Source organism: Oncorhynchus mykiss, chromosome 11, assembly GCF_013265735.2.
Source record: "Oncorhynchus mykiss isolate Arlee chromosome 11, USDA_OmykA_1.1, whole genome shotgun sequence".
Classification (NCBI taxonomy): Eukaryota; Metazoa; Chordata; class Actinopteri; order Salmoniformes; family Salmonidae; genus Oncorhynchus; species Oncorhynchus mykiss.
The window spans coordinates 74,054,995-74,073,523 of NC_048575.1; the positions used below are offsets into that span (position 1 = coordinate 74,054,995).

The window sequence follows — 18,529 nt, forward strand, 5'->3', positions numbered from 1 at the left end:
TTTAAACATTTAAATGTCTTGGAATGGTCTAATCAAAGCCCAGACCTCAATCCAATTGAGAATCTGTGGTATGACTTAAAGATTGCTGTACACCAGCGGAACACATCCAACTTGAAGGAGCTGGAGCAGTTTTGCCTTGAAGAATGGGACAAAATCCCAGTGGAAGGGTGTTCCAAGCTTATAGAGACAAACCCTAAGAGACTTGCAGTTGTAATTGCTGCAAAAGGTGTCTCAACAAAGTATTGACACGCTCAAGTGTTCTGTTTTTTTTGTCATATTTCTTGTTTGTTCACAAGAAATATGGTAGGCATGTTGTGTAAATCAAATGATACAAATCCATTTTTAATTCCAGGTTGTAAGGCAACAAAATAGGAAAAATGGCAAGGGGGATGAAAACTTACGCAAGCCACTATATAGGCAATGCAGCCAACTCCAGGCTACGCATTTTTCCACCACTTCCACTCTGCATATCTTTCACCTTTTACTCTCTCTCAGTTAATCCACTGAACAAAAATAGAAATGCAACATGCAACAATTTCAAGAATTTGACTGGGTTACAGTTCAAATAAGGAAATTAGTCAATTGAAATAAATTCATTAGGCCCTAATCTATGGATTTCACAAGACTGGTCAGTGGTGCAGCCATAGGTGGACCTTGGATGGCAAAGGCCCACCCACTTGGAAGTCATACCCACCCACTGAGGAACCAGGCCCAGAAAATCAGAATGAGTTTTTCCCAACAAAATTCTCTAAAACGATGTTGGAGATGGCTTATCGTAGAGAAATTGACATTCAATTCTCTTGCAACAGCTCGGGTGGACATTCCTGCAGTCAGCATGTCAACTGCATGTTCCCTCAAACCTTGAGACATGTGTGGCATTGTGTTTTGTGACAAACCGGCACATTTTATAGTGGCCTTATATTGTCCGCAGCACACGGTGCATCTACAGTATGTCATTTGTTTATTCAGCTTCTTGATATGGCACACTTGTCAGGTGGATGGATTATCTTGGCAAAGGAGAAATGCTCACTAACAGTGATATAAACACATTTGTGCACAACATTTTAGAGAAATAAGCTTTTTGTATGTATGGAACATTTCTGGGATATTTTATCATGCATCATGGAACCAATGCTTTACATGTCGTGTTTATGTTTTTGTTCAGCACGGATGTCTTTCTCAATTAAACTATTATACTGGAAGTATATCAAAGTGTACAATCGGTCTTCTACTGTCCATATTAACCTGAGACACGTTAAAGTGTTTACCACAAAGTGTGTACTACAAAGTGTGTACTATACAGTGTGTACTACAAAGTGTGTACTATAACATGTATACTATAAAGCGTGTACTATAAGGTTCCTTACTGTCTATATCCACCTGGCAGGCCCCTGGGTTCGCTATGTGACTCTCCTCGGTCATGATGATGTTCTCGATATCCTTCATGGTGAGGTGGTCGGAGAATGTATCATACAGCAGCCTCTTCAGCTCCTCTACCGTCAGCTTCTGCATGTCAGTCTGGACACGCAAGCACGCACACACACTCACACACACACACACACACGCACGCACGCACGCACACACACACACACACACACACCATATGCACACACACAGGAACTGATGTCACTACAATGAGATACTGCTCTATGGTCTATTTTAGTTTATACAATGTTTTGTATTTGGGGATGGTAAGCTAAGTGATCCTGGAGATTTTAGCCAGAGAATACAACACAACACTGCCCATTGATACATGTGGCATACTGTATGACTGTCTGGACTAATTTGAGCATAAAGTACACTGCCATAGACCTCCCCTTAAAAAAAAACATTTTCAAGAGTCAGATGTGGTTTTCAGGCACCTGTGATTTTTCACATTAATCTTTCACATGTGAACAAATCACATGACAAATGTCACGTGGGAAAAACATACTTTTTTTTGGACACGTGTGAAGATTCACATGGATTGTTCATATTACTCAGACATGTGTGGTCTCCCAACATTTCACATCATGAGTTTCATATGTTTGCTTTTGTAGCAGGCGGGATTAGAGGCCATGGGAGAAGCCACCGTCTTGACCATTAGACCAACAGGGCCAAAACTAATTTAGAAGTCGCAGGCGAGACTACTTCATCACGTCACCATGAGCAACCATGACCACCGCATGCCCTCTACATTTTCACATGTGTATCTTCATATTTTAATGTACATTTTCACATGTGTATCTTCATATTTTAATGTACATTTTCACATGTGTATCTTCATATTTTAATGTACATTTTCACTATGGGTATCAAATGTCCTTGAATTTACTGCAGGTTTTTCTGTGATTAATTATTATTAATCGCAAATTTGGAATTTGCTCAAATTGAGCTGTAATTTAAGATTATTTATGCAAAAAGCATTACAAAAAATATTTACATCTTGATTTTGTTCAAAATAATGGTTAGCAAAACATTCTTTAACCTCAATGTCAACTTGTTTTGACGTGGCATAGTTGTTTTTCATTGTATATATTATGTATGTTGGATGTCTTCAGTGTACTTGCAAAGCAATAAAAAATGTGTGCACAAAAGTGACAAAAGATTAAGTTGAGATTAAATCAGTTAATTTTAACATGTTAAACAGGATAACTAAGAACACCCAGTTTTCTAGCATGAGAAACTAAAGTTTGATTTACACATGTTATTGTTTTTCACGTGGAGTTTTTGAACATGTGAAACTGCAAATGAGATTTTTACATGTGAAACTGCATAACCAATTTTAATACGACCAAGCACAAATTTCACATGTGCAACTGCAATTCACATGTTAGGTGAAAACATGTTTATGTTATCACATGTGAAAAGTTGGTGTTAACATGTGAATTAAAAATGTAAGACACGTGAAAATATGGTTTCAAGTGAAATTTTAGCTCAGCATGTGAAAACAGCTATTTCACATGTGAAAATGCTAATTTTATATGTATTTTTTTTTACACACACAATAAGATATGAGTTTGTTCTAGAATCTAGATTGTATACAAAGACACTGCATAGATAATGCTAACACAAGCCTGACTCTGAATCAGTCTCTAAATACTTTTTACTATTACTGTGAATATGGGAGGGTAATTATCTGAAAAACTGTCACACAGTAAAAACCTGATTTAATCTAAATCGATTTTTCTTCTTTCGATCGTCAGACTAGTGTATACAATAGGTGGGGATGGTTGTTGAAAGTCAGGAAGGAAGGACACAGTTCTGACAGAAGAACATTACTAAGAATACTAAGTACTAAGTAAATACTAAGGTTGCATTCCAAACACATAAAAGTCACACCATCTCCCCTCAGCCCTCAAATTAAGTGGACACTTCTGATGATGTATCATGATGTCTGACGAGTTGACACCTGCAGGGCAAGGGGTGAGGGAAGAATGAATGGATTTTAAATTAACCGCTCTCATTCGTCCCACAGTTGTGTTTTCAGTTATCGTGCGATACAGTCAATTATGATTGGCTAGAAGACAACACCTCCGCAGACATTGAATGCTAGCCATCCGACTAAATCAGGTAAATAAAAAATTACAATGTATAAGTGTGATGTCGGGGAAAGTTGTATGCGCAAGCTAACGTTTCCAAAAGCTAACCAAATAAAAGCCTCATTACTCACGAGGGGTCACTGCCTTATCAACCCTCCACTGAATCTGGGAATTACATTTGTTTTCCTTTCAAGTCACAAAGTCTCCATACGATGGATAAATGGTGATATAGATGACAGTTACAGTATAGCATTACATCCTAATCACCCAGAAGCCTTTGTAGCTTGTCAGTGGTAATAATCAGGAAGGAAGCGGTTTATGATTACTTACCTTCCAGAACACGGAGTCAAAGTCGGTTCCGTGGAACTTGTCAGGCATTCCGGCTGCTGTCAGCTTGGGTCCGAGGAGAGTGACAAACTCTTCGAAATCCACCTGACCATCACCTGTTGATGACAGGAATCTTGATGACACTTGGTATGCTAGTGTGTGTGTGTGTGTGTGTGTGTGTGTGTGTGTGTGTGTGTGTGTGTGTGTGTGTGTGTGTGTGTGTGTGTGTGTGTGTGTGTGTGTGTGTGTGTGTGTGTGTGTGTGTGTGTGTGTGTGTGTGTCTGTGTGTCTGTGTGAGTGTCTGTGTTTGGGTTGGTGGGTGTGAGCGCCCGTCTGTGTCGTGAATGCGTGCCTGTGTGCGTGCCTGTGTGCATGCCTGTGTGCATGCCTGTGTGCATGCCTGTGTGTGTCCGTGTCTGTGTGTGCGTGTGTCTATCTCACCGTCCATGTCCAGTCTCTGTATGATGACCTCCAGCTCCACCTCATTGGGCATGTACCCCAGAGACCTCATGGCCATGCCCAGCTCTTGCTTCGAGATGAAGCCATTCCCATCACGGTCAAATACCTTGAACGCCTCGCGAATCTCTGTGAGGAAGACAACAAAGAGAAGTGTTATAGCATCAGCCTACCTATGTCATGTGCCTAAGCACTAAATAACTTCAATTTCGAAAATAAGGTTTTAATTATGCTACACAAATGAATGGTCAATCTCTACCAACGAATGTAGCGGATACACTGAAGACGATGAAAAAAAACCCAGAACATTTAAATCTCCAAGGGATAAAGTGATGTGAGGTGAACAAATGGCACATTCACTTTCACAGTGTATAGATTGGATCTTAAGAGAGCCACTGTGGCCATTTTGACAGACCAAAATGCATCCGTTAAAAAATGAACTAGGTAACTGTATGTAAAAGGTCACTTCAGGAAAAAAAATGTATGACAGAAACCTAAGAAGAGGAAATGTTGGCTTTTCAAATAGTTATTTTAATTTAAACTAATCTAAAGCATACCAGAGATCTGTATAATGAAGAGATATTCATGTCTCCGCCCTAACAATGGGAGTCGTTGTCCCAAAGGCAGGAAGGTAGACGAAAAGCTTAGGTCTGCATACTAAGCCCATAGAAACGGATTGAGCTTATTCTGGACAGATTTTGGCGAGAGTGAGCCCTCTCATTTTGCCTCTTCCTATCTGAGCATACTGACCAGGTCTGTCCTTAAAATACTTCTCCCATAGCTCAAAAGCCCCTTTCCTTACGAGTGACCGAAACCCATCACTCATATGTGTTGTAGACCGTCGGCCAGTCAAATTACTGATTGTAAAAGATCTAGCATACAGGAAACTGGTTCAGATGATGATGAACAATCTTCCCTATATACACTTGATGATGGGTAGATCTGGGATGAATCTGCTCCGGTATCTACTCTGACTGTTTTTGCAGTAGCCAAGAATCACAAAACACATTGTTAAAAAAATCATGTACGATATCAGATGTGTTAAGTCAGTGTAGGTCTTATGGAAAGGAAATGTAGCTCTGTGAGAGGACATTCTAGATAACATTTGCAGGTGGAAAATAGGTGACTGCAAACATGCTTATGTAAATAAAAAAAGATATGAACCCCAATTTGAATTTGAATGACATTGAATAAGTCAATAATTTAATATATAAGGGACAATTTTATATATTCATTAAAGTGATTAGAGAAAGCAGGAATGAGTAGATGTACCTATCACTAAGTAAGAATTATCATAATAAAACGTACTTCATTCACTCTGTAGCTTATTGTTAGTGACGTGCGGTGTAGTAAATACCATTTGCTGTTGCATTGATGTAGTGGGGTGTCAGAATAGGGATATGTGGGCATGTCCGTGGCCAAAATAAACCCCTGACTCATTTTGACAAATATTTTGGGCAAGAAAGAAAATGTGAGACGGATGAATGAAGACAGAATGTGTTGTGTATACATGAGGTGATGCCAATGCTTTAGGAAATAGTTCAGTATTATTTTCAAGGCGCAGAACGGAATGGATACCCATCTGCTACAGGGACAGGGGCACTTGGCTATCATGGATTACAATGTGACACACAATTTATAAGGTGGAGTAGAATGACATTTCCCCACCTCATGGCCACCCCAGCTGCTTCCGATCCTATTAACAACACCTCCAAATCCACCTGAGGTCCTTCACTCCATCTTTTTCTGGTGTTTGCTGTATAAACAGCTCTTCAGCTGAGCAGAGCCCTATACCATTGAAAAAGCTCAAACGCTGCCTCTCAGGAGGGGCGAGACTCTTAGAGAAGGTGCCAGCACCGTTTTAGAAGGTCTATATCTCTTACAATTAGCCATGAACTATAAGAGAGTTACATCATAACAACTAATTACAATATACACTCAGTGGCCAGTTTATTGGGTACACCCACCTTTGTCTCCAGAACTGCCTGAACTCTTTCGGACATGGAAAAGTTGATCAATTGGTATCAAATCAAAATTATTTGTCACGTGCCGAATACAACAGGTGTAGAACTTACAGTGAAATGCTTACTTACAGCCTCTAACCAAGAGTGCAATTTCTAAGTAAATAAAAAAGCATTAGGTGAGCAATTGATGAGTAAAGAAATAAAAACAACAGTAAAAAAGACTGAAAAATAACCGTAGCGAGGCTACATACAGTAGAGAGGCTATATACAGTAGAGAGGCTACATACAGTAGAGAGGCTATATACAGGCACCGGTTAGTCAGGCTGATTGAGGTAGTATGTACATGTAGGTATGGTTAAAGTAACAACGCATATACAATAAAGAGAGAGTAGCATTAGCGTAAAAGAGGGGTTGGCGGGGGTTGGGTGGCGAGACACAATGCAGATAGTCCGGGTAGCCAATGTGCGGGGACACCGGTTGGTTGGGCCAATTGAGGTAGTATGTGCATGAAATGTATAGTTAAAGTGACTATGCATATAAGATAAACAGAGAGTAACAGCAGTGTAAAAGAGGGTTGGGGGGGGCACACAATGCAAATAGTCCAGGTAGCCATTTGATTACCTGTTCAGGAGTCTTATGGCTTGGTGGTAAAAACTGTTGAGAGGCCATTTGGTCCTAGACTTGGCTCTCCAGTACCGCTTGCCATGCGGTAGTAGAGAGAACAGTCTATGACTGGGGTGACTGTGGTCTTTGAAAATTTTAGGGCCTTCCTCTGACACCGACTGGTGTAGAGGTCCTGGATGGCAGGCAGCTTAGCCCCAGTGATGTGCTGGGCCATACGCACTACCCTCTGTAGTGCCTTGCGGTCGGAAGCCGAGCAGTTACCGTGCCAGGCAGTGATGCAACCAGTCAGGATGCTCTCCATGTTGCAGCTGTAGAACCTTTTGAGGATCTGAGGACCCATGACAAATCTTTTTAGTTTCCTGATAGGGAATAGGCTTTGTCATGCCCTCTTCATGACTGTCTTGGTGTGTTTGGACCATTCTAGTTTGTTGTTGATGTGGACACCAAGGAACTTGAAGCTCTCAATCTGCTCAACTACAGCCCCGTCAATGAGAATGGGGGCATGCTTGGTCCACCTTTTCCTGTAGTCCCCAATCATCTCTTTTGTCTCGGTTACGTTGAGGGATAGGTTGTAATTCTGGCACCACCCGGCCAGGTCTCTAACCTCCTCCCGATAGGCTGTCTCGTCATTGTCGGTGATCAGGCTTACCACTGTAGAGTCGTCTGCAAACTTAATGATGGTGTTGGAGTCATGCCTGGCCATGCAGTCGTGGGTGAACAGGGAGTACAGGAGGGGACTGAGCACGCACCACTGAGGGGCTCCAGTTTTGAGGATCAGCATGGCGGATGTGTTGTTTCCTACCGTTACCACCTGAGGGCGGCCCGTCAGGAAGTCCAGGATTGTTTATTCCGAGAATCCTTAGCTTAGTGATGAGCTTTGAGAGTACTCTGGTGTTGAACGCTGAGCTGTAGTCAATGAATAGCATTCTACATAGGTGTTCCTTTTGTCCAGGTGGGAAAGGGTGGTGTGGAGTGCAATAGAGATTGCATCACCTGTGGATCTGATTGGGCGGTATGCAAATTGGAGTGGGTCCAGGGTTTCTGGGATGATGGTGTTGATGTGAGCCATTACCAGCCTTTCAAAGCACTTCGTGGCTACGGACGTGAGGGTTACAGATCTGTTGACATTTAGGCAGGTTGCCTTAGTGTTCTTGGGCACAGGGACTATGGCGGTCTGCTTGAAACATGTTGATATTACAGACTCAATCAGGGACATGTTGAAAATGTCAGTGAAGACACCTGCCAGTTGGTCAGCACATGCCCCGAGCACACGTTCTGGTAATTCATCTGACCCAGCAGCCTTGTGAATGTTGACCTATTTAAAGGTCTTTCTCACGTCGGCTATGGAGAGCGTGATCACACAGTCATCTGGAACGACTGATGCTCTCATGCATACCTCAGTGTTGCTTGCCTCGAAGTGAGCATAGAAGTGATTTAGCTCATCTGGTAGGCTCGTGTCACTTGGGCAGCTCTCGACTGTGCTTCCCTTTGTAATCAAGAGACCTAACGTGTTCCCTACATTATTACACCACTGCCAGAAGACTTTACCATTGACAACAGGCAGGATGGGGCCATGGACTCATCCTGCTAACGCCAAATCCTTACTCTGCCATCAGCATGACACAACAGGAACTAGGATTCACCAGACCAGGAAATGTTTTCTCCTCTCTGTAATTTCCCTGTGTTGGTGATCGCGTGCCCATTGGAGCTGCTTCTTCTTGTTTTTAGCTGATAGGAGTGGACCCTGGTGTGGTTGTCTGCTGCAATAGCCAATACGTGACAGGGACCGAAAAGTTGTGCTGTACCAATATTTGCCTGTTTGTGGACTGCCTGTTAGCTTGAACAATTCATTCTCCTTCAACCTGTCATCAACTAACTGTTCTCTCCCACAGGGATGCCCCTTACTGGATGTTTTATGTTTCTTGCACCATTCGGGCGGTGGGTAGCCTAGTGGTTAGAGCATTGGGCCAGTAATTGAAAGTTTGCTGGATGGAATCCCCAAACTGACACGGTAAAAAAAAATCATTCTTCCCCAAAGGCAGTAAATCTACTGTGCCGTGGATGTCGATTAAGGCAACCCCCCCCCCCCCCCCCCACACACACACACACACCCCACACCTCTCTGATTCAGAGGGTTGGGTTAAATGTAGAAGACACATTTCAGTTGAAGGCATTCAGTTGTACAAATGACTAGGTATACTCCCTTTCCTTCTCAGTAAACTCTAGACACTGTCGTGTGTGAAAAGCCCTGGGGGCCAACTGTTTCTGCGATGCTGAAACCAGTGCACCTGGCATTGACGAACATACCACCCTCAAAATCGCTTAGGTCACTCATTTTGTCCATTCCAACTTTCAATCAAACAGTAACTGAATGCCTTGATGCCTGTCTGCCTGCTTTATATAGCCAGCCACGGCTACGTGACTCTCTGTCTGTAGGAGCAAACTATTTTCATAAACTGGGTGTTGTACCCAATAATCTTGTAACGGCATTCTTCCTCCTCTTCTGAGGAGGAGAAGCGAGAAGGATCGGAGGACCAATGCGCAGCGTAGTAAGTTTCCATAACGTTTATTTACAGACATAAACTGAACACTACAAAACAATAAACGTGAAATGAACAAAACCAAAACAGTACCGTGTGGCAACAAACACTCACACAGAAACAAACACCCACAACTCAAAAGTGAATCCCAGGCTACCTAAGTATGATTCTCAATAAGGGACAACGATTGACAGCTGCCTCTGATTGAGAACCATACTAGGCCAAACTCAAAACCCCAACATAGAAAAACAAACATACACTGCCCACCCCAACTCACGCCCTGACCATACTAAAACAAAGAATAAAATAACAGAACTATGGTCAGAACGTGACAAATCTGGACATTGAGTGTGTATTTGCCGCCATTGCCAATACTTGTCAGCACAAGATATCTATTAACATTAATCAAATGAATCAAAACAAACTCCTAACTCCTAGATCTCCGGCCAATTTCGGCAAAAATTATAGGCATATCTATGATCATTGTGAATCGACTCAACCATAGTCCTCCTAAAACAAGAAGAACAACTTGCATCTACAATGTAATCTAGGCTAGGCTAGTTAGCCCTGCGAATTCAGCTAGCTCTACTAACCCATTTAGCCCTAGAAGCTCAGCTAGCCCCTCACACCACGAGTCCAACATGGCAACCAACAATGTCGACGACCTAAACCAGAATCAGAGCAAAGGGGTCTTGGAAGCAATCTCTTCCATGAGGACGGACATTTCCCACAAACTCGAAAGTGTTGTAACAGGGATTAGTGAGGTTAAACTTTACCTTAACTCCACGCGCCTTGACAAAGCAGAGGAACGCATTAGCATGGTGGAAGATACTCTAGTCACTGTCAAAACAACGACAGAAAAGTTAAAAAACAGATGGCTGACATTATTTCGAAACTAAGCTCGCTCGAGAACTACCACAGGAGGTCAAATTTGAAACTGTTCCATCTACCCGAAAAAGTGAAAAATGGTGATGCAGTTGAATCGCTTGAGAAATGGCTGCCCCGGCATTTGGGCCGGACATCTTTTCGGACACCCTGCCCGTTGAAAGAGCCGAATGGCTTCCAGCTCCTAAAGGCCCAAGTCCTTATCATGAAGATTCTCAACTTTCCAGACAAAGTCTGACTGTTGTGGAAAGCCAGAGTCAAGGGCAAAGTGATGTACGGGGACCAAGAAATCATGTTCTTCTCTGACATATCAGCGGACCAGCACCAAAAAATTAAATGGCTACGACTGGGTTAAACGCCAGCTCAGGTCCATCCCATTGCCTATGGAATAGCTTTCCCAGCTAAACTATGTGTGACGTACAATGGACGGTCACAACAGTTTGAATCTCCCTCTCAAGCCTAGGCATTCATCTGTGATGTATAACGTGATTCTTCTTTCTAGCCGTGTTGCCGCTGTGAAGTTTATCACCACCCTGGACTACGGAGAATTAAACCACCATGGATTTTGTGACTGGTTACAAGCTAGCAAACTACCGTTAGCCAATTTGTTGGCAGCTAGCTAGCATGACATTTAAGCGAATAATAACTCCTCTGAATAACAGTGTCTTGACAAGTGAGCACATTTTCTATGCCAGGTAAAATCGTGCCTCAATAGCTCATTGTTATGAATGTTTCCAAATAAATGTTATTAGAATACAGCTTAAACAAATGCAAATACAGCTACTTAACTGGCTGCACTTTTTGCCGTAACTGTAGGTTACCCGTAGTTGGCTAGATAGCAACCAACAGATAAGAACGTTGCCAGCCAACATGGTAATGGAACATTTAGAATGAACGACGGGTTCGCGTCCATAGATAAAGAACAAAAATACTGAACGATTGGGTCACGTCTCTGGCAACCGAACCGATAGACCAGAAGGCTTGGGTAGCAACCCTACATTTGTGTCGGGACTATATATTGTGGAAGGATGAAATAGCATGAATAAATGTATAAAAATCTAGTTTTTATTAAAATATGTCAATCATTACTTGCACATGTTGGTAACCCGTTGTATAAAAGTGATAATGCCTTCAAAGCCAGTGTTTGGGCCTAACAACACACGTGCCAATATATCTTCCAAACACCGGCTTCTCAGATATTAGCACTTAATTAAGCTTGTCGCATAGCATTTTGCTAGGTATGCCTATTGTTTGGTTCGTGAGGAATAATAGTCGAGAGAAGGCAGGAGACACTTTGTTTTTTTTAGCATCACTTAGATTAGACTGCTCCCTTTACTGGATCAGTTGTCAACCAGGCTACACTTTACGATGAGGAGGATGTGGGAGGGGAAGCTTTGAGTGTCTCGGTTAGGGAAACAGGGGAATGGGGTTCAGTGTTTTACTGTTAGGAAAGATTTAGGTTTTTTTTTTCAACAGATCTTTACATATTTTCCTCAACAGATCTTTACATATTTTCCTCACTACAAAATACTCATGCAGTGCTTGTGGTTACTAAACATATTTTAGATATGCTTTTATACTCTAGCTTATTCCATGTTCATATATTTAGTTAAATGACTTCAAATGCAAAACTGAAATTTACTTTGTCGAATGTCCGTGGAGTTGATAAACTATCCAAGCTTAAACAGGTTATTACTAATCTATTGTGTTCCTACAAGAAACTCACTTGCTGAAGGATGAGCTAATTAAAATATGCAGGAGATGGCAAGCACAAGTGATGGCATCCTGTTTCTCCTCTCATTCTCATGGTATTATGGTTTTAATTAAAAAATCTGTTCCGTTTCAAATGGAAAATAGTATAACTGATACAGCTGGGTAGATACATTTTGATACAGGAAACTCTTTTGAATGAGCGTATTAATCTGGTTAATGTATATGGTCCTACTGATGATAATCTCAAATTATCTGAGAATTTCTTTCTATTCGTAGTATAGCCTCCCTTCCTGGTAAAGTCCTAATGGCATGGGGATTTTAATTGCGTTTCTGATCCTCATCTCGATCACTCCACTTGCAGAGTAGAAAGAAATTACAGCATTTCATTAAGAATACGGAACAAGGTTTTTACATATCTTGGTATTAAATCACACCAGAAATTAGCTGATTGAGTAGTACAACAAATGATGAACCCATGGTAACGGGTGTAACAAAATCCGTCAACAAATGGACATCATTACAGCCTACATCTATTATTGTTAGAATAAATATAATTAATATGAATATTTTGACCCAATATCTTCATCTATTTCAATCAATTCCTCTGGCTCCACCACCACCTTTATTTTTCCCAAAGATCAGAAAGATACTAACATTTTATCTGGTGCAACAGAAAACCAAGGCTTAGACTTTCGCTTATTTATTTGCCCTAAGACAGAGGGGGGTTAAAACGTCCAACCCTACAGTGGCATTACTGGTCTCCACAACAGAGGGCTGCAATGTTTTGGTTTTCCAAGGAACCATACTTACCCTGGCTGCAGACTGAAATCTTATCCACGAAAGGCTTAACTTTGGATGAATATTTGTACTCTGCTCCCTTTCAGAAACTAAGAAGAACACTACTAATCCTTTTGGTAAAAACAACCTATCTATATGGCACAAAGTGCAGCAATATTGTTTGAATCCCCTGAATTATCCAGTTGTAGACCAATTTTGGACAATTTCACACCTGATAAAAATGACTTGGAGTTTAAAGACTGGGAAAGAAAAGGTATTGTTAAAGTAATGGACATATACAATGAAAAGGTGCTCATGTCATTTGAAGAACTAAAGGGCATATTGAACTTACCAGAAAAGCATTTTTTCAAAAACGTACAATTGAGAAGCTTTATTTTTTCCAGTCCAGAACAATCTGCCCTACAACCTCATTTGACCACTTTAGAAATGTTCTCTGTTGATATGTGTTATGGGAGAGGTCACATGACGTTACTATATGGGAAAATGGTAGCTACTCATAATGACAACTCTGATAGTAAGATACGTCAGTGGATACAAGATATGCAAGAAGATATTTCCGAAGAGGACTGGGGTATGATCTGCTCTTGAGCTCAGTTACAGACACTAAACACTCGCCGGAAATTGTTGCAAAACAATTGGATAATGAGAACATACATGTTTATCACCCTTGTTAAGCTTCCCAAATTTGACCCTAAAATCCAAGACCTGTGTTTTAAAAGTAACATGCATCTACAGTAGGAACCTTGTATCATTGCTTGTGGGAGTGTGCTGAGATATAAACGTTAGGGAGCTCAGTTCTGGGCTACATCTCTGAGATGACCTTCACCCCAATACCAATAATCCCTACATTTTGCATCTTCAATTTTTGTCAGAGAATTTGTCTTTACATAGGAGAGAAAAGAAAACAGTTGACCTCTTGTCTATTACGAGCTAGACATTCAAATGCTCTCCACTGGATGTATGTCAATTCCCCTCGTCATTGGTTAAAATACACTGCTCAAAAAATAAAAGGGAACACTTAAACAACACAATGTAACTCCAAGTCAATCACACTTCTGTGAAATCAAACTGTCCACTTAGGAAGCAACACTGATTGACAATACATTTCATATGCTGTTGTGCAAATGGAATAGACAACAGGTGGAAATTATAGGCAATTAGCAAGACATCCCCAATAAAGGAGTGGTTCTGCAGGAGGTAACCACAGACCACTTCTCAGTTCCTATGCTTCCTGGCTGATGTTTTGGTCACTTTTGAATGCTGGAGGTGCTATCACTCTAGTGGTAGCATGAGACAGAGTCTACAACCCACACAAGTGGCTCAGGTAGTGCAGCTCATTCAGGATGGCACATCAATGCGAGCTGTGGCAAGAAGGTTTGCTGTGTCTGTCAGCGTAGTGTCCAGAGCATGGAGGCGCTACCAGGAGACAGGCCAGTACATCAGGAGACGTGGAGAAGGCTGTAGGAGGGTAACAACCCAGCAGCAGGACCGCTACCTCCGCCTTTGTGCAAGGAGGAGCACTGCCAGAGTCCTGCAAAATGACCTACAGCAGGCCACAAATGTGCATGTGTCTGCTCAAACGGTCAGAAACAGACTCCATGAGGGTGGTATGAGGTGGGGGTTGTGCTTACAGCCCAACACCGTGCAGGACGTTTGGCATTTGCCAGAGAACACCAAGATTCATGGTGTGGGGTGGCATTTCTTTGGGGGGCCGCACGTGCTCGCCAGAGGTAGCCTGACTGCCATTAGGTACCGAGATGAGATCCTCAGACCCCTTGTGAGACCATATGCTGGTGCGGTTGGCCCTGGGTTCCTCCTAATGCAAGACAATGCTAGACCTCATGTGGCTGGAGTGTGTCAGCAGTTCCTGCAAGAGGAAGGCATTGATGCTATGGACTGGCCCGCCCGTTCCCCAGACCTGAATCCAATTGAGCACATCTGGGACATCATGTCTCGCTCCATCCACCAACGCCACGTTGCACCACAGACTGTCTAGGAGTTGGTGGATGCTTTAGTACTTGTTTTAAGGACTTTACATCAAAGTTGGATCAGCCTGTAGTGTGGTTTTCCACTTTAATTTTGAGTGTGACTCCAAATCCAGACCTCCATGGGTTGATAAATTTGATTTCCATTGATCATTTTTGTGTGATTTTGTTGTCAGCACATTCAACTATGTAAAGAAAAAAGTATTTAATAAGAATATTTCATTCATTCAGATCTAGGATGTGTTATTTTAGTGTTCCCTTTATTTTTTTGAGCAGTGTAATTAATGTCAAGCTCTTTAAACCGCTGACATTGTAGAAGCATTGGAATTGTATATTGGAATCTGTATATTCTCTCTCTTTTTGGATGTGAATATTGGCTATAGTTGAAGCATAATCTGCATTATCTGCGACTGCATATTATTATTTATTTATTTTGACTATTGGGAATGTGAGGATGTATTTTTTTCTGTTTATCTGTTGTTTATGTTGGTTCTTGTTGTTATGTTTTTGTCTTTGTTTTGAGGTTGGGGGGGTGAAAGCTCTCTAATGAATCTCATATGAATATGATCAGCGATTAAATGAGGGGGACCTTAATATCGGAAACATAATTAAAAAGATTCCTGTTCAAAACGATCATGAGGAAGCACACCAGTTATAAAGACATTTCCACCAGTTTCAAATATAACTATGACTCACATATTACCATGAAGAGGACGGTATAGACAAAGACTACTCTAAAGTGGTTCACCTTTTACAAAGTTGTTTAGGGTATATCTGCACAATACAACCTGAGGCAATAGCCAGCACATGGTTAAAAACTGGACGAAACAGAGGTTACAGTACAGACTTTAGGGCATGGAGACGATTTAAGATGCATTATAAACTGGGTGGTTCAAGCACTGAATGCTGATTGGCTGACAACACATTCATTTATACTGCTCTAAGTACGTTGGTATCCATTTTATAATAGCAATAAGGTAGCTCGGGGGTTTGTGGTATATGGCCAATATACCACGAATAAGACCTCAGCGATGCGTCATACATAAGAACAACCCTTAGCCATGATATAATGGCCCTATACCACACCCCCTCAGGCCTTATTGCTTAATTAGCACTCCCTAATGACACGGATCAAGTGAATAAGCATTGATGCTCTTGGCCTAGTTCAGATACTGTTTCCTTGGTGCCTCAGCTTTTCTGTATCGGTTTGACCCTCTTTAAACTGGCCCGTGTTTGTTCCCTTTTCTTTCATTTGTTCCTGCTCGGTTCGGTGCGCTTCGTAGTGGCCTCCTCTCTCTGGGAGTGTGTGCCGCCATTGAAGACATAATAAAAAAATATATTTGTACCGAGTGGCATTTCCTTTGATGTAAGAAGCTGCTTCAAACATGCCGTTATGTACAGGCCCCTAGGGGCTTGATGGAGTGGAGATCTGGAGAAACTCCTTTAGAGTTTAACCTTACAAGAGAAAGGTGTTCCAGGCTTCTTTTCCCTACATTACTGTAAATCAATAGGACTAAAATAGAAAGCCATAAACAGTGTATCGTTACAGCTCACAAGTCACTATTTGATCACGTACAAAGTACTTGGGAACCAAACAGTTGAAGTAAGTTACTTTGGGATAGCAACAACATTCACATGAGACGTTCAAAGGAAACTTTATATCTGAACATTTTCTGTGGACCTGGATTGATCTTACATTACGGTGATTTTGGCTCGCAATTCAGATAATGCTAAGTCACACTCTCAGTAACAGTAGCAGGATTGGACTAAACGAGAAACATCCTGCCGAATACGCCAACTGGAATACCTTGATCAAAGGTTTATGGTCAATCCCATACACTTCATATACATTTTAGAGAACAAATAATGAAACGGTTGAACAATCTTCATCCCTGAATAAAAGCCCACTGTACCGACAATATGGGTAGACGTCTTTGAGACATCCATTTCCTAAAGTAAAGTTGTTGCCTTGAGTTTAGTTAATAACTTTGTCATTACCAGCTGCAGTGGCTTTGTGAGAGCTTAGTAAAGTGGTGTGGAGAGGAAATACCCACTCCTAGAATCTGGGTTCCTCTACACACACACACACACACACACACACACACACACACACACACACACACACACACACACACACACACACACACACACACACACACACACACACACACACACACACACACACACATACACACACACACACACACACACTCCTTTAATCCTGGGCTCCTATCCATGCTTCAGAGCCAGATAACTTCTCCAGTCAGTCAGAGCCTGTGTGTGTGTGTGTGCGTGTGTGAGTGTGATGTACTCCTCCAGTCAAGCTCTCATCTGCCAGGACGACTCCCTCACATCAGTAATTGCTGCAGACCAACCATGTATTTATGTAAGGCCCCTAAAAATCAATACTTCCAACCAAAACACCTCTTCACTGTGTTTGTGTGTGCGTGTGCTTGTGCGTGTGCGTGTCTGACTGTGTGTGTGTGTGAGCGTGCGTGCGTGCGTGCGTGTTTGTGTGGGTGAGGATGTGCAGGTATGTGCCTGTGCTCATTCCTGCACGTGTGGATGCGTGTGACTCTGCTGACTATTTTTAAACAGCTACAGTATGACATCCTTAACCCATCGTCTGCTCTAAAGGAGCCTACTTGGGCGCCCCAAATATTCTAACAATTGACAAATTCTAAAAGGATTCTTGATTATGGTGATATTATTTATCAAAGTGCAGCTGAGGCTACTCTTAAAACTTTGGATGCCATCTACCATAGTGCCCTTCGTTTTGTTACAGGTGACAGTTTTAATCCTCATCACTGAATCCTGTATCAAAAAGTTCACTGGACTTTGCTAAAGATCCGTAGATCTCTACATTACTCTCATTTTGATCACAAGGCCCTACTTCATGAACTTCTGTCTTATCTAACTTTGCTGTTGAAGTATAGACACCTAAGTTGCTTAACCCATTCACAGGAATGGGTAAGTCTCCTGAGGGGCGCACTGGTCTAAGGCACTGCATCTCAATGCTAGAGGCCTCACTAAGACCCTGGTTCAAGTCCAGGCTTCATCACAACCGGCCGTGATTGGGAGTCCCATAGGGCAGCGCACAATTGGCCCAGAATCTATATATATATATATATATATATATATCTATATATATATACACAATTGGCCCAGAATCTATATATATATATATATAGGTGTTGAGTGTTCCTGGGTGGTCTAGTGTCAGTCCTACTTAAAAATTGCTTGAAAATCAGAGACAAGGTTTGAATATTGCTGTCCATCACTGATACCTGAACCAAATTTACTGAGCTTGACGAATTTTGACAAAAAACAATGGAGTGAATTGTGCAAAGTTGGTAGAATATTATTCCAAATGATTCACAGCTGTAATGGCTGTCAAGTTCTTCCACTAAGTCTTAACTACTGGGTGTGAAGACATGCAATCAAGACATCATCAGTTTTTTGGGGGTAGGGTTCTTCTATAACATTATTTTACTTTGAATATGTGGAGTTGGTTGTGTAGATCCGTAGATAAAAACATCTAAATGAATACTTTAATTTAATTTTAAGGCAGCAAAATGTGAAGACCGTGCAAGGGATGTGTACACTTTCACCTGGCACTGTATATTACCACTCAACAACTGTTTTACAAAGAGGGCTAAAGTGGACAAGACATCAATGAAGCATAGAGTTCCTTCATCTATAAGAATAATGAATGC

At 41.7% G+C, this 18,529-nt stretch overlaps 1 protein-coding gene across 2 annotated transcripts in view; it reads right to left on the minus strand.

Moving 5' to 3' along the window:
* LOC110536374 (calcium-binding protein 7) overlaps positions 1 to 18,529 on the minus strand; it is a 56,925-nt gene that overhangs the window by 6,088 nt on the left and 32,308 nt on the right. For both annotated transcript variants that reach the window (XM_021622127.2, XM_021622128.2), the window contains exons 2-4: positions 4,290 to 4,433; positions 3,852 to 3,964; positions 1,368 to 1,518 (exon numbers count right to left, since the gene is read on the minus strand). In XM_021622127.2, coding sequence (XP_021477802.1) covers positions 1,368 to 1,518; positions 3,852 to 3,964; positions 4,290 to 4,433 — 408 coding nt within the window. The remainder of the gene's footprint in view (positions 1 to 1,367; positions 1,519 to 3,851; positions 3,965 to 4,289; positions 4,434 to 18,529) is intronic.